This window comes from Rattus norvegicus, chromosome 6 (genome assembly GCF_021556685.1).
Source record: "Rattus norvegicus strain SHRSP/BbbUtx chromosome 6, alternate assembly SHRSP_T2T, whole genome shotgun sequence".
Classification (NCBI taxonomy): domain Eukaryota; kingdom Metazoa; phylum Chordata; class Mammalia; order Rodentia; family Muridae; genus Rattus; species Rattus norvegicus.
The window spans coordinates 47132588-47148782 of NC_141539.1; the positions used below are offsets into that span (position 1 = coordinate 47132588).

General features: G+C 48.7%; 2 protein-coding genes across 4 annotated transcripts in view; one reads left to right on the forward strand and one right to left on the reverse strand.

Annotated features, from left to right (window-relative positions):
* The first annotated feature begins 1349 nt into the window (after positions 1-1349).
* Positions 1350-8602, forward strand: Iah1 (isoamyl acetate hydrolyzing esterase 1). 2 transcript variants are annotated; one of them, XM_087552604.1, is made up of 6 exons: positions 1350-2101; positions 2202-2416; positions 2898-3046; positions 4316-4477; positions 6097-6218; positions 8269-8602. In XM_087552604.1, exons 4-6 carry the CDS (start codon positions 4372-4374, stop codon positions 8449-8451), a joined length of 411 nt encoding a protein of 136 aa, XP_087408730.1. In that variant the 5' UTR covers positions 1350-2101; positions 2202-2416; positions 2898-3046; positions 4316-4371; the 3' UTR covers positions 8452-8602. The 2 variants fall into 2 exon arrangements, with proteins under 2 accessions (XP_087408730.1, NP_001094010.1); NM_001100540.1 differs by having other exon boundaries at positions 1375-1468; positions 2364-2416.
* A 188-nt stretch (positions 8603-8790) lies between these two features.
* The window catches only part of Adam17 (ADAM metallopeptidase domain 17), a 47717-nt gene continuing 40312 nt past the window's right edge, over positions 8791-16195 (reverse strand). For both annotated transcript variants that reach the window (NM_020306.3, XM_087554440.1), the window contains 5 exon segments: positions 8791-10520; positions 10921-10971; positions 12585-12673; positions 13452-13530; positions 14336-14466. In NM_020306.3, the coding sequence (NP_064702.2) occupies positions 10170-10520; positions 10921-10971; positions 12585-12673; positions 13452-13530; positions 14336-14466 (701 nt within the window). In that variant the 3' untranslated portion in view covers positions 8791-10169.

Sequence of the window (16195 nt, forward strand, 5' to 3'; positions counted from 1 at the left end):
ATGGCGACTACTGCTAGACCACCAACTAATTTGCCCACTATTCTCGAACCAATCATCAAAGGAGCTACTTATTGATCATTGGTTTGGCTTCGGGCATTTATGCAGTGTGTGCTGAATGGTCTGTACTGGCAAATCTATTTTCAGTTGAATGCAAACGTGCCTTAGCTTTGAAACCTGTTCTCCACCCCTTACCCAATTCCTTGGTTTGTGTCTATAAAGCCACCACTTTTAGGACTCATCTCTCTGTACGGGATCTGACACATTTTATGTCTCAGATATATTGTGTGGATTAGTTCATTAGTCTGATTTTCGAAAGTACATAAAATTCAGGCTTGAAAGTAACCCAATTGAAGGGAAAAGGGATTAGATTTCAGTGATGTTATTTCTCTGATGGTGAAATTAGCCAGTTCAAGCCAGTTCAGGTATATATAAATGCATTGGTCCCAAAGATCAAGAATAGGGACGTTGCCATGAGGAGAAAGGAAGGGAAAGAGAGCATGGGGAGGAGGGAGGGGTGTCTGGTGTACTACCAAAGAGCCTCTGGAGGAAGGGCAGCCTAGCCCCTGGGACTGAGGGATGCTGGGAGAACCCTGAGGTCAGGTCTGCTATAGGTAGGTAAAATATGCACTTCAGTCCCTTGTAGGAATTGCCTCACCTTCAGAGCACACTATCAAACCAAAGAGCCTCACCCATGTAGCCTGTCTTGTCTACCTCCCCTCTTAGGTGTGTAAACACTCTCCGGTGCTTTGCTAACAGTGTTAAGTCTGACTCTTCCTTAAATGAAATTTCTATAAAAACAGCCAAATTCCCATGTCTTTGGCCTATACCAAAAGCCCAAGGCCCCCATGACATGCAAAAAATTATTACGGTTTTTTTTTTTTTTTTCGGAGCTGGGGACCGAACCCAGGGCCTTGCGCTTGCTAGGCAAGCGCCCTACCACTGAGCTAAATCCCCAACCCTAAATTATTACGTAAGCTAAGTATTTCAATTTAATGCTGGGGCACAAGGCTGTGGAGTCAGGAGGTCTGCGGTGAGGGTCCCTGGACAGCTCTGGCTTTTAAGTTGTGTTTTTACTGTGTCCATCAAGGCTACTAACCAAGGAAAGGAAGTTCCCACTTGAGAGTGGCCAGTGATGGACGGGTGCTCCAGCTGTAAAACGGAAGTCAAAACACCACAGCTATCGCCCGTCTCCGAGAGACAGGAGACAGGATTGCGGCGAACAGGCCAAAGGAGCCAAAGTCTACAGACTCACCCGGCCAGGACACTCGCCTGTAGACCAGAGAGCTAAGCCGGTTGGTCCCGAGCTAGCCCCGCCCACTGTTAGCTCCGCCCACGGCACGAGATCCGCCACATCCGGCGTAGACTTGCGGGTTCAGACCTTTCCATCATGTCGCTGTGCGAGCTTGCGGCGAGCGGGAGCTCTCTGCTCTGGCCTCGCGTGTTGCTCTTTGGGGACTCCATCACGCAGGTACACGCCGCACCCTCGGCTGCGTCCGCGCGCGTGTCGGGGCAGGCCAAGCGCGGTTCCCCTCGTGCTCCGCGGGCCGTGCACCTTGCGAGCCGGTGTGGACGCCGGGATGCGGGGCTGCCCGAGTCCCGGTCTTCTCAGCGGGATTTTGAATGACCCGGTGCACTTTGGGGTGCACGGGAGCTTAAGGGGTTCAGGTTCGCTGCCCGCAGCCTCCTGTGGGGTTCTTCACGGAAGCCACTTTGAACCAGCTAGTTTCACTCCTCGCTTCCTCCCTCGGTTTCGGTCCAGTACCAAGTGGGTTTTGAAAACAAAGCGTTCAACAGTGTGAAAAAGTAATCCCATCTGAGAACATTTAACTCCCAATTAGGGAAATTCTTCCTTCAGGGAGATAAAAAACATAAACAAGAAACACGCTTCTCTATGGTTTACTCGTACTCGGGCATGGCTTTCCTTAGTAATTGGCAACATTATTTTTAGATAATGGGCACTAAGTTTTTGTGGGTGGGCGTGGTGGTGCGATGGGTTGCCATGACTGTTAAATCAATAGAGCATAGGCTTCCTTAGTCTTCAGCTGTGGAGAAATGGGATGACGTTATGTCATCTAACTCAACGTAGTTTTCTTCTGTTCAGGTAACAAATGTCTCTAATTAATATTAAGTCGCATTAAAATATTAATGACAGACTCTGTCATTCAGACATCCATTGGATGAAGAAAACCCTCTCATTACAGAGAGTTACCGAGTGAAGCTACAGTGACTCCCAAAATACCTTCCCAAGCAAGGAAGGTTAGAAGCCTGGGGGTGTCAAAAGGGAGTCTGCATCTAATGGGCCTGGCCCCCCACTTTTGCCATTGTGTGCAGCTGTGTGGATAATAACAGACCTTTTTCTTCAGTTTTCTTTCCAGCAGGGTGGATGGGGCACATTGCTGGCTGACAGACTAGTCAGGTAAGAACAGTTCCTAGAACAGTTCCTTGGCTGCTCTCTGGTGGGAAGCGTAGTCTCGAAGAGTGAATGATGGAGTGGCTTTTATCTGTTAGCCTTTTCCCTCCCGGGCACATGTTAAAGGGGAGGAACACAGAGCAAGCACTCGGGTCCACAAAATCAGGTTTGCTACCGCATGACATCTGTCAGCACTTGTGTGGTGGGTCTACCTCCCTTCCAAACCACTGAGTTTCTGCCTGTTAGTGGGTTTCTAATGCTCTGTACTTACCGGAAAGTCCACTTTACATGGACCCTGAGTTACTGCTAGAATGCATAGAATCAACCCCTTGTGTGGAATTCCTATCTCATCGAGGGACACGAGGAGGCTGGGCAGGGCGTGAGCGTTTCCATAAAGCCCGCAGAACACACAGTTACTATGGCCAGTTCCCCAGGACTAGAAACAGCCCTTTGCTCATAACCTGTCTTTTTAACCAATTTATTTCAGGAAGTGTGACGTCCTGAATCGTGGATTTTCAGGTTACAACACCAGATGGGCCAAGATTATCCTTCCAAGAATAATCAGGAAAGGGGCTGGTTTGGAAAACCCAGTGGCGGTTACAATATTCTTTGGTGCCAATGACTCTACACTCAAAGGTAAGGACATCTCTAGATCGTGCTTGGGTTTTCCTGGACTCAACAAATACACGTTTATATACTGTTCCTCCCAGACTGTTTCTGTATCTCCCGGGAGAAAGTTTCAGAGAACTGTGCGTTCCTGGGGCTCGCCCATGTGGGTTTCTTTGGACTTTGATGTGGTTAGATTTGGTTCAGGTGCTCTAGGGCTCGTTTTCCACATGACCGCCTCATTGATTCACCTGAAAGGACTTTTCATTGTTTGTCTGATGTCCTCAGCTGATACAGTTGGCGGTGAAGGGCTCGCTTGTGGCCCTCTTTGGTTAGGTTTTTGGTTTCGTTTTTTGAGATAAGATCTCCTTTGGCCCAGGCTGGCTCTAACTCACTAGGTAGCTAAGGCTGGTTTATCCTTCTGCTTTACCTCGAAAATGCTGGGAGAGAGGTGTGTGACACACAGCCTGGCCTATTGCTGGTTTTTGAGTTTTTTGGGTTTTTTTTTAATGTTTTGTTTTGTTGATTTTGGCTCCTAAAATTACACATGACTGTAGAGAAAGACTGGCCAGGATACATCCACACACCAGCAGTGGCCTGGATGTAGGTTCATGCGTGACTTTGCTCTTTGCTTCCTGTGATTTGCACGGAGTCTGCAGAGAGCCTTGTGCTTGTGCACAAGCGTGACTGGGAGCAAGCCCGACAAGCAGCTTCACACACTTGACTGTTTTTCACAGCTGCCATTACCTCAGCTCCCAGTGAGGGCACCGTGAGCTTCAGAAGGCTAAATCGGTGAAGGTCAGGATTAGATGGGGCAGTCTTGCACCTTAGCCTACAGATCCAGCCTTACCTTTGATGGGCAACCTAGAGAAAAGACCCACACACTCAAAATGTCCTCAGCCTCTGAGGCCTGAGCTGAGAGCTGTGTAAGTAAATGGGTTAAAGAGGAGGGAGTCTTTCCTTTGGGTCTTGGAACCCAACAGTTCCTCAGTGGCACTGTAAACTTGCCAAACTCTGTTCCTGCCTGTGAGTGGTGGCACATTCTCACTGAGGTCTTAGCACGGGGAAGCTGAAACAGAAGGATCACTGCGTGGTCCAGGCCAGCCTGAACTAAGATTAAGAGCCTGCCTCAAAACACAAAGGGCTGGGGATGTCACACAGTGGGTCCAATGCTTGCCTAGTGGTGTGTTCAGTTCCCTTCCTAGTCTGATATAAGGCTGTGTGGGCATACAAACTTTTAATCCCAGCACTTGGGAGGGCTAGGGTTGAGACTGAGAAAGATATATATATCTTGAACAGATGAGAACCCCAAGCAGCATGTCCCCTTGGATGAGTACAGTGCAAACTTGAGGGACATGGTACAGTACCTGAGGTCTGTGGACATCCCCAAGGAGCGAGTGATTCTTATCACACCACCCCCTCTCTGTGAAGCGGCCTGGGAGAAGGAGTGCATCCTGAAGGGTGAGTAGCACACCTCAGCCTGTCAAAGCCGAGTGTGGGTGCTAAGGGAGGGACTTGTCCATTTTCAGTCAAGTTAATGTCAGGTCTTGCTCTAGCAGTGGCTCTCAGCCTTCCTAACGCTGCGACCTTTTAATACAGTCACATTGTGGTGACCCCCACCGTTGCGTTATTTCATTGCTACTTCATAGCTGTAATTTTGTTGTTAAGAATCACAGTGTGGGGGCTGAAGAGGTGGCTCAGTGGTCAAGAGCACTGACTGCTCTTCCAGAGGTCCTGAGTTCAAATCCCAGCAACCACATGGTGGCTCACAACCATCTGTAATGAGATCTGACGCCCTCTTCTGGTGTGTCTGAAGACAGCTACAGTGTACTTATATATAATAAATAAATAAATCTTAAAAAAAAAAAAACTCAGTGTAAACATTTTGGGAGATAGAAGTTTGCCAAAGGAGTTGCGACCTGCTGGTTGAAAATGGCTAGACTATTTTGGGGTAAATTTTTGATGTATATTTGTGGGGGGGTGTTCTGGTTGTATGTCAGGAGGGCATTGGTGACCCAGAGCTTACTGTCCGTGTTGCCAGACGACAAGGCGCATACATGGCCCACTGCCAGCTGCAGCAGCTGGGTGGCCAGATGCGCACACCAAGTCCTCTGCAGCCTTCTCCCCTGGCGTGGGGGAGGCGCCTGCCGTCAAGAGCTCTGCAGATGGCCCCTGCTCCAGCTGCCAGGAGCCACCCCTGCCTTGCCTCCTTAGGCGGTTGGAAAAGTGTGATGTTAAAACCCCTCCACTTTCCTTCCACGTATGTGTTTTGTCCCTTCAGCACAGCAGCTCTCAGGCTGACACATGTGACTGGAAAAGTGTTCTGTGAACTTTGTCCAAGCTGCTTGAAACTGGAGGACAGGTTTGACTGGGACACATTTATGGGACAGCACAGGTCCACTCCCACACTGGGGAAGAGTGGTTCTTTTCCTCACACACAGCAGGTCGGCCCGGCTCCTACTATACCCCAAATCCCTTCACTAGCCTCTCAGAGACCTGAGATTCTACCCCAGCCGGGCTTCCCCCACCCACTGGGTAATCTGCATTCATCCATGCCTGAGAGATAGGCAGGATGCGCTTAGTTAACTCCATCCATTTTGTTCTGGAATCTGCATTAATGGGATAGGCATGGCTGTCACATAGACTAGGAAAGACTCAGAATGGTTGAGCATGTTGTCCACAGGCCATGTAGTAGCAGGCTCAGGAAGTGACTGTCGTCTCCTGCAGCCTTTGCTCACATTACTACAGTAGCATGTTGACACTGGAGGTCTCAGTGGCAGTGTGTCTCTCATGATCTTGACCTTTCTTTCCAGCCATGCCCTTCCTTGCCCTTTACCCAACTCACTGGGGTCTACACTCTAGCTGGTTAGTCTCTGTAACCCAACCCTGGTGCCTTAGGAGCCTCTGGCTGCTACAGCAGGCTGTTCCTCCACCATGCACTTCCTGCACTGTGTCAAGCAGTACCATTGTTGCAGCCCCCACACTGGCTTCAGTGACACTTAGAAACTGTCCAGTCAGTGTAGCCTTCAAAAGGACCAGCACTAAGTTTGCCAGTGACCCTCTGGAGTTCTCACCGACAGGTTGCAAATTGAACCGCCTGAACGTTGCTGTCGGAGAATATGCTAAGGCATGTTTACAAGTAGCCAGAGACTGTGGGACTGATGTCCTTGACCTGTGGACCCTGATGCAGAAGGACAACCAGGTACCATGATTTTCCCAGTCCTCTCAGGGTTATTGGGATCACACAAGTATACAAGATGTGTGCAGCTTTCTAGACTAGCTCTGTAGATGGGCATGGTGGTGTGTATCTGCAGAACTTGTGAGGTCTGGGTATAAGGATCAGGAGTTCAAGGATAGCCCGGGCTGCACAGCATGCTTGGGCCCAGCATGGCATATAAAACTGTCTCAAAAGACATGAATGTCAGTCTTGGTTTTCACCAGGAAAACTGGGCAGATGAAAGGCCAGAGGAGCTGAAGCAGCCAATACAGCCAGAAGCTTAGCTACAGGTTACCTAGAGAACCATAACTGCCTTAGGTTCAGATCTATACAAGCAGGACAGAGTTCAAACCCACTGCAGAGTGTCATGCTAGTTGAGTTATTTTGTGTTAAAGCCTGAAAACATGTATATGTGTATATACATTTTCAGTATATACACATATGTGTGTATATATACATACATACGTTCATACACACACACACGGAAAACGTTACTTGTCATATGAAGGGCAGCCTCTTGGGGCAGCTGGACACACATGCACTGACAGAGGACGCAGCAGTCCACTGTAGAGTGTCTTTGCAGCCATATCTACACTGGGCCCAAAGCTAGAAGCAAGTCACCTGCCTTTCTATAGGTGACTGGGTGACCCCAGTCCATGGAGTCCTGAGCAGTGACAACACCTAATCTGAGGCCCGCAACACAGACAGCGCTGCTAGGAAAGGATGGCTCTCAGGACATGCACATGGCTCCAGCCGTCTGACATCTCAGACAAGGCTGTAGGGACAGCGTGAGGACAGTGCTGCACATCGTCCCTGGTCTGCAGCATGTGACCCATCTGCTTTCATCCTCACCAGCCTTACACATCCCGGGCTGGCCCGGGACTCGTGTGTAGTTGAGGATAACTTTGTCCTGCGGGTGGAGCGCTGTGGTTACAGTGTGCACTGCCACACTATGGTGCCGGAGACTGCGTATGTGCTAAGCAAACCCTGCTGACTGGGCCCTGTCCCGGGCCTACTCTTGACTCCATAGTTAAATGCATGCTCTGTGGGAGCAACTGAAAGGTTATTGCTGTGATGCTGAGTCCCAGGGAGGGAGCTGAGGGAGGGTACTCCAGGGAGGTGGTGGGAAAGGAGGACCCACGCTACCCCAGTTCACAGCGGTTTGGTTTTGCTGTGTCCACAAAACAACAACTCGATCCACAACCACTAAACCAGATGCTAATTCTCCCCCTCCCCTAATTCTTAGTCCATGCCCTCCTCCATGGACCAGGAAGGGTCTGACATTTGACAGTTCATCTGTAAAGGAGGACATGTCACTGCCTCCTAACTCCGAGACTGTAACAGACACAAGGCCTGGATTAGCACTGGAAGGGAGAGACCATCAGGACATCTTCTACCACTGCCTGGTTTACTCACAAAGTTTTCAGGTTTAACAGATTCTAGACTCCCTAGAATCTGTTAGATTCCCTAGAAGAAGGGAAATCTTCCTTATAGATGGGAAAGGCCACTAGGACTGTCATTCTCAGCCTGTGAACAGTGCCATGCGGATTAAGCAAGTGAAGGCTCCTCCTAGTCAGAATGGGCCTCCGAGTAAATCCTGGGTTTAGACAGGGGAGTGGTGGAGACTGGCCTCATAGGGGTTGGGGATTTAGCTCAGTGGTAGAGCGCTTGAGCGCAAGGCCCTGGGTTCGGTCCCCAGCTCCAAAAAAAAAAAAAAAAAAAAAAAAGAGTGGCCTCAGCCCAGACTTCCTGTTCAAGTATAAGTTCCTATCACTCCAAACTTGCCCAAGCACAACCCCGAGCCCTCTTAACACTAGTCAGCCATTAAGCCTCCCTCTGATAACATGTCATCCCAGTTCAGATACACGAACAGCCATGATTTTGAGAGCTCAGGTCTGTGAGACATAGGACAGGGCAGCAAGCGTCTCGCACCTGTGCAGAAGCACAGAGGCCTCTGTGGTCCCCATCAGGCTGCTGACCGCTCTCAGCCACCCTGAGGAGGGAGCACACACTAACATTCTGCCTCTCCCTACAGGACTTCTCGTCCTACTTATCAGACGGCCTGCATTTATCCCCACTGGGGAATGAGTTTCTGTTCTTCCACCTCTGGCCACTGCTGGACAAGAAGGTCTCCTCCCTGCCACGTCTGCTTCCTGACTGGAAGGATGTGGAGGAAACAAAGCCTGAGCTGAGCCTGCTGGGAGACGGAGACCATTAGCATGGGGGACGTTCCCGAGAACGAGTGGCTCAGGTCACTCACACATACCACCTCAGGTTGGCAATCACAGACATTCTATGAGCAAGTGCACAACTTTGTTAATAATTCCTAAACATCAAGAGATTGATTAAATGGTTCTTTCCAAGCTTAACTTCTATTCACGATTATTGTCCAAAAAACTTACTAACTTGCTTTTCAGGGAAATGTTATATACTTAACCCATTGTTTTGATATTCAGTATTTATTGGACTGAAGCAGTATCATCGGTGCCACGGCTACAGAATATACCCTGAGCATCTTATTAATTCTGTACATGGAAAAAAAATACAATTAAGACCATTTTGGTTTAAAAAGTCACAATTTTATAAAAATGGTTTTCTTATATTCTGCCAACTGTTTCATTCATACATACACCCACACACCCCACTCACCTTAGAGCAAATCCTCAAAGTGTAACTAACATATAAGGCTGTCATGACTAGTAAAAGGAGCCAATACCACAAGGTACATGTTCAAGTATTAGTGTAACAGACACCCTCAGGAGAGACAAGGCACAGGTTTGGTTAACTGTCCTCAGAGTTACAAGTTATTCTGGTTAAGACGTGTTTGCTGGTGAGCACATTGCAATTCTTAGAAGAAAAAAAGCTTTTATAACTAAAACTTACAGAAATGAGAATTCAGGCTAATGGTATTTATCCTCACACAATAAGTACAAAACATCCTGGGTCCTGAAGCCCCAAAGCCTGAGGTAACGCGAGTGTCTGCTTGCTGAGGCTGAAGACGGTTCTTCCAGGGCTGGGCCCCACCCGTCTCCCTAGCCAGCTCAGCACCTGCCAGCCTTCCAGAGTGTTCAGGAGAGAGCTCCACTCCAGCTCAGACCGCGAAGCACTGTAGGTTGGGGGATGTGCAACTTCTTACAGCACTTGGCTTTCTAAATTTGTGTGTGTTGCCTGCATGTTTGACTGCACCAATGCATGCCTTGTGTTCTAGAGTTCAGAAGATGTCATCTCCCCTGGGATTGGAGTTAAGAGCCACCGTGTGGGTACTGGGAATGAAACCAAGTGCTCTTAACTGTGGGGCCAACTCTCCAGCCCAGTATTTTTTAAGGCAAACAATGTTTAGAGACCCGTGAAGACACTTTTTGCAAAACGGAAAAACTGCCCAGGGAACCTGGGGCTAAGCAGTTAATAGGCCATCTTGAAGTTCATGTGGCTGTTTGTATAGACTGTTCCAGAGCTAGTCTTCATCTTGGAAAGGACTGTATCCACAAAGTTCAGTGCCAAGACAGACGGCATTTGGAGACAACGCACATGTGAAGGCCAAAACCCCCAAAAAGTCTGTGTTCCAGTCATCCTCACTGCTAAGTGCTTCACCGTAGTGAGAGGACCTTACAGCATACAGAAAAACAGACTGAAGGCTTAATCAGTGCTGTCACCAGGAACTTGATCCAGCCTTATTTTCTGCTTCTGCACCACAGGTCAAAGGAGATTTTTAGATTACAAAAGAAAACCCCAAAACCTGAAAGCCTTAAATAAGCCAGATTTACCTCACCTCTTCAAAGGGCCTACATACACAGGATGTCATGTGAAGGTCCTGTCACATGACCAGCATCTGCTAAGCTGCTCCCGTTTCTCAGATCATTACAGTCTATTTTGATTCAGGTCAGCTCTGTGGAACATCTGTAGGTCTGTGTCCCCCAGAGCAGGCCCAGGCTCCCACTAACACTCTGTCTCTTTGCTATCAACTCGGCTCTGACGCTGCAGCTTGAAGGAGGCGGCCTTCTCACTCCTGGTGACTGGGTGGTCTGTGAGGTCCTCAAAGGACTTGGCGGCTGCACTGCTGTTGGGGAAGGGGTCCTTCTCAAAGCCATCATCATCCACATGTGAATCTGTGCTGGGGTCTTCCTGGATGGTGTCCATCCTCTGGTGATCCAGTTTTGGAGCCGCAGACACTGGCGGCATCATTGCAGCCGGCTGCAGGGCCTGCAGACGACCTGGAGTCTGGGGTGCAGGGAACGGCTTGATAATGCGAACAGATGCTGAGTCCATGCTGCTCAACATCTCAATGTTCTGGAAAGGATGGGGAGAAAGTAATCAAAGGTCATCACACTATATAATCTCATCCACACTACCCCTGGGCTATGCTCATGCCAAACCTAGTGCTAGGCAAGGCACTGGCGACCACCTGAGCAGGACTGCAGTGCTCTGAGATGCTCTGACAACCTGTGCCTATCAGAATTCAGCGCTGAGAAGCTACATCACCATCTGCGGTTATGGGGAACCAGGTTCCTCTCTGCTAGCTTTCTTTCCATGCAACTAAGCCAAGTGTGCCACAGTCATTTTCTGGGGATCAGCATGTCCATCGGCCTTAGGACTTCCACTAACCCAGGAGGGAGGCACTCTTGCTGAGGCCTTTGTCAGTGTGGCTGAAGTGCAACTGGAGACTGCTCTTGTTTTTATGTATACTTACACTGTGATGAAACAGAGACAGGGACTCATACTGCTTGTCCAGTTTCTTATCCTAGAAAGCACAGGAGGTAAAAATGTCATTCTTCCTAAAATTAAAAGGAGCCCAACCCTCAAATGGTGAGTGTTTCCTGCTCACTCCTAAGGCTGAGTGAACTTAGACCTTAACTGCAGAGTGATGGACGGCAGGGCGTGGCTCAGCACTGGAGCAGTTGTCCAACACACGTGAGCCTTGGGTCTGCCTGCCACCCAAGGGACAGCACGTTCACAGCTGAGAACACATTTGTGCAGCCTGACACATACACCCAAGCAAGAAGTGCTCGACACCAACAGTGACACGGACACGAAAAGAAGGGGTGCTTAACAAGCTAGCTTAGACTGGGCAGAAGGACTGGGCAGAGGGTTCATAGGCATGGCCACAACACTCATGCACTGGGACGGTGCTGGCTGCCAAGGCCACTGGCAAAGATAGTCACAGCATCCCTGGGTGCTTCACCATCCCAACCCACAGCTTCTTAGCTGATTTCACAGACACCACACTTCTAGAGGAACAGTCTTGATCCTCAGGTTGTATCTATGTGGGAGGTTGAATGCTAACTGACAAAGGGAAAGACAACACCAAGAAGAACTGGGCCACAACTGAATGCCTGGTGCCATGAATGCATTCTGTGACTAGAAACAAACCTCCAGTCAGTGGCTTTGCTCTGAAATCAAGGGTCAGCTTCATGGTCCATATGTACATGTTCCATGAACACAAAATCCACCCAACGCTGTAGCGAAAGCACTCAAGAGGGCCGGCTCTGCTATCCTGAGACACAGCTAACAAAGCCGCAACAGCTGTTCTGCTGGCACAGGTGCCCCAGAGCCTTTCCACACCACAGGACAGAAGCCAGGAGGGCTCTGTGAGAGCTTCAGAGACTATCTGTAAGGTACCCACCCCTCCCTCACACGAGGTAAGGTTTCAAAGCTCTAAGAATGTATAAAGATATGAACACTATACACAATGTCAACAATCTACACGGTACATGGAGAATGTCTCAGAAATGCTGACATTTGTCCCTCTATAACCAAGTCAGCCCCAAAGTGCTCTTGGTGAGAGACTTTACAAGTCACAAGCCTCAAACAAGTCCAGCTAGATGCTCTCCTGTGCTTACAGTAAAAAGTTCCAAAATAATTAAATAGCAAAATACACACAGAAATATATTTTAAAGCCTCATTGTGTTATTTTGCATGTGAGTGTGCCACGGCCTACAAGGTGGGATGTGCATGGGACATGGGAGGACACCTGCGGGGAGTCAATCCCCTCCTTCCACACTTCAGTCCTAAGAAAAGCCCTCGGGCAGTCGGGTGTTGCCGTGGGCATCTACCGAAGGGAGACGGAGCCTCGTGTGCCGTGGCTGCTCACTGTGAACCTGAGAGTGACTTGGAGCTGCTGCTGCCCCTGCCTGTCTCCTGAGTTCACGCCCTACTGTACCTAGTTTATGCAGCGCCTTGGGACACAGTCCTGTGCAAGCTGGGACCCCTCTACAGCTGAGCTAGGCCCCGGCTGCCATTCTGCTCTGTCTTCAACACTCACAATAGCACCAGCAACTTTTCTGTCAATCTTTCAATTTGGAGTTGCTCAGCAATTTTGTAAAACATTTGATCATTTAAACTTCGGTGACTTACCACACAGTGGACAAGAATGCTGAAAGGAATCCAAAATATCAAGGAGAAAACCAGAACAGACCCAACGATGTTGTCTGCCAGAAACTTCCCTGTGAATAATCCAAACAGTAAGCGTTGCAGCCACATTTCACAGGAGCACTACAAAGCGGTGAGCATGGTGCCAGGCCGTGCTGGGGATGAGGAGACCAGGGAGCAATGGCCACTCCTGTGTGGACTGTACCCGCACACCAAGCACAGCATGCCTAGGAAGACACTGCTTAATTGCCTGAAAATTGTTTTTACTGCTAAACTCTATGGGGTGTTGCCTTCTGTAAATTCTTAAATTAACCAGAGTCAAGGGACTGAGCCATGCTCAGGTGGAGAACTCCCTCTGAAAACTCGTGCATGCAAGACACACAGGAAGGGGCCTGCCTGAGTTCACTTCGTCTTGGACAACAAAGGTGTTTAATCATTTTTAACCTGTTTTTAAAAATTGTTTTATTTATTTACATTCCAAATGTTGCCTCTCTTCCTGGCTCCCCCTCCCTTAACCTTCACCTTTCTGTTCTGCACACACATATGTCTATACCATGTGAATGCAGTGCCTGGAGAGGCCAGAAACAAATGCTGGACACCCTAAGGCAAGAGTCAGAGGTAATTAAGAGCCACCATGTGGGTGCTAAGAATTGAACCCAGGTCCTCTGGAGGAATAACCAGTCTTCTTGACCCTGAGCTATCTCTCCTGTCCTCATTGGAGTTATTTCGCAACAAGTGTGGGGAATACTTCAGTCTTCTGCTACAAGATCACAGCACAAACTGAAACCAATCCTGAGTCACCTGGGAATCAGCTCAGATCTTGGTAAATAATCCAGGAAATATTTCACTTACCAAAAGTGTTGATGCTCAGCTGGTCAATGAAATCCCAAAACCGCTCAATTACGTCCTGTACCCGTTTCTCACATTTGCCCTACAGGAGAAAAGATCATGCCCAAAGGCATGTTTAGAACTAATGGAGCCTCAGAAAACAAAGGGCAACTCTGCTTAGTGGGCCCCTGGACACAGGAGGAAAATTACAATATGAAGACGCCCAAGGAAGGAGGTCCACTCACTAGCACTTTCATTTACATCCCTTAAAAACTATCCGGTGCAGTGGTGGGGCTGGGTGTGTTCAGACAGGGTGTCCTGTAGATCTCAAAACTGGGCTTGTCTATTCTGCAATGGCTAAGAATATAGAAGTGTGTTGTCACACCCAGCACAGAAGTCCATTTTTAGAATGAACAGGACAAAGCTCAAGAAAACTATAAACCTAGGAATACCTTGTTCAGAATGACAGCAATTATAAACACAGTGGACAGAGCGGGCTTTACAACATCAAGTACTTGATTTTGCAAACAAAGGCAATCCGAACACAAATACTATCTTTTTACCTTTCTAACCAGTGCCTGCTTGGAGTATGTACAGATAGGGACTGCGTAAGATGAAGAATGTGTTGTCTATTTTTTGAGAACAGATCTCACTAGCAACCCTGTTTGGACTGATACTCTTTGTGACAGCAGGCTGCGGCAGGGCTGTGTGTAGTCTTTACTGTCTTAGCTGGTTTGACACCAAGTCCTAATTTCCTGGCTTAAAGACTGGACACAGAGTGCGAAACTGTTCAAACTGTGATTCTGCAGGAGGCTCAGAGTGAGTAGGAAAGACCAAGGCTGCTTAAGTCATCCAAGTCAGACCCTGTGCCTCTCTACAGATGCGTAATTCCACAACAAAATACTTACATTCATGTCACAAAACCCTACTGTACAGGGCTTCCCTTTCCTCAAAAATAAGTTCTTTTGCTCTGCATCGACGTAAGGCACACATGGGCCAGAAAGGTTCCTGCAGCATACCTTGCACGAGTTGTCGGTGTCTGAAAGAGAAGCACAGCCGCTGACTAGGAGACCTCACCACAGGCTTCCTTGACTTCTAGTTTTTGACCTCACTCCCAGATGTCAAAAGCTGATACTATCCAGGGCTGAGGGGTTCAGGCAGAGTGCCTACAGTGTCTATGATGGCTTGGGTGCCAGGTCCACCACCACAAAAAAAAAAAAAAAAAAAAAAAAAAAAAAAAGGACAACACTCCCAAATTAATATTCCTCAGCTCTTCGGATTAAACAGTTATTAGCTGGACATGGGGGCACACGCTTTTAATCCCAGCACTTGGGGATCAGAGGCAGGCAGATCTCTCTGAATACAAGGACAGTCTGGTCTACATAGTGAGTTCCAGGACAACCAAGGCTTTGGATTTCTTAGATCCTGTCTCAGGAACAGAATAAAAGGATTATCAACAGAAAACTCTGATAGATTAAGCCAAAGTACATTCTCTGTCTAACCTGCCTAATGCTCTCCAAATGCACCCTCTGGCCCAACATGCCTCACAGCCAGCTTCCACCCCTGGCTTCTCAGTGTAGATCTGCCCTACCCCAGCCAGTGCAGCTGTGTAGAACTGTCCACCTGTGGTGTGCAGCGGGCACCTGCCAGTGACAGGAGCACTGCAGCCTGGACTTGACAGTGCCTTCCCCAAGAGGAGCTCTGCCACAATCTGAGGCAAAAGTCAGCAGTTGGCACCAGATGTGTGGATTCTCAGAACTAAAACTTTACCCTGCAGTGTAACTTGGGATAGTCTGAATCTGCTCTAAGGGGGAAGCTAAGTTTACCTTCAGAAAGAAAGTCGAGTAGAACACAAAGCAAGCCGAACGTTTTTTATTACATTATCAGGGCTTACTGTGACCTGGACTTTGTCTTTCCAAGGCACTGCAAGCCTGTTGTTATTGACTCAGTCAGTTACTGGCAGCGCTGTTGTCTTTGCTGCTCAATCACAGGACTCATGCATGCGTGCTAGGCAGATGCTCCTCTGTTGAACACCCACACTTGCTGCTAACAGTGATCCACCTGGAGGAACCACTCACTCCAGCCTATGGGTGAGTTAACATCGATGTCTCTACTCGGAACAGAGAGCTGCTATCCATCCACCAGCCCCACAGTGGAGTGGAGTGTGGAGGGGAGCCAGGCCCTGAATGTCCTCAAGCCTCCCTTCAGACCCAATGATTCTAAAAATAAGAGCATGGGAAACCAAGAAAACTGTAGCTAGCAATAAAAGGCTGCCTTCCAGGCTGCCCCAGCAGGGAGGAGAGGGTGGCAGACCTTGGTAGCATCATCAAAATTCCCACCCAGAGGGCAAAGTGGGTAAAGGCAGCAGCTGCCAAGCTTGAAAACCTGGGTTTGATTCCTGAGACCCACGTTACTAGACGAGAGCGGACTACCTCAAGTGACCCTCTGACCATGTGTATGGAGGAAGGTCCGTATGTACGAATGCACACACGTATGCATGCACACGAGCACACACACAAATGCAGTTTTAGAAATCCAATCTACAGGAAATGGCCTTGGTTAAGTTCAAAGAGTTTCTTCCATTCGTGCCACGGGAAGGGAGTTATTGCTGCTTCTATGCTTTATATGATGTGTGAGGAGCGTGAGGACAGTCCCCACCCTCCTCTCAATGCCGTTCCTAGTTCCCACGGAGCCTGCCTGCCACATGTCTGAAATGGAGTAGGAAAGGAGTTCACAAGGTGGTGGGGAGCAGGATCTAAACACAGGGC

Excerpts from the sequence above, each read along its gene's own strand:
- Iah1 (NM_001100540.1), top strand. The coding sequence starts at position 1,388 with ATGTCGCTGTGCGAGCTTGCGGCGAGCGGGAGCTCTCTGCTCTGGCCT. Across the intron at positions 2,417-2,897 it reads CTGGCTGACAGACTAGTCAG|GAAGTGTGACGTCCTGAATC; the intron begins GTAAGAACAGTT and ends AATTTATTTCAG. Across the intron at positions 6,219-8,268 it reads TGATGCAGAAGGACAACCAG|GACTTCTCGTCCTACTTATC; the intron begins GTACCATGATTT and ends CTCTCCCTACAG.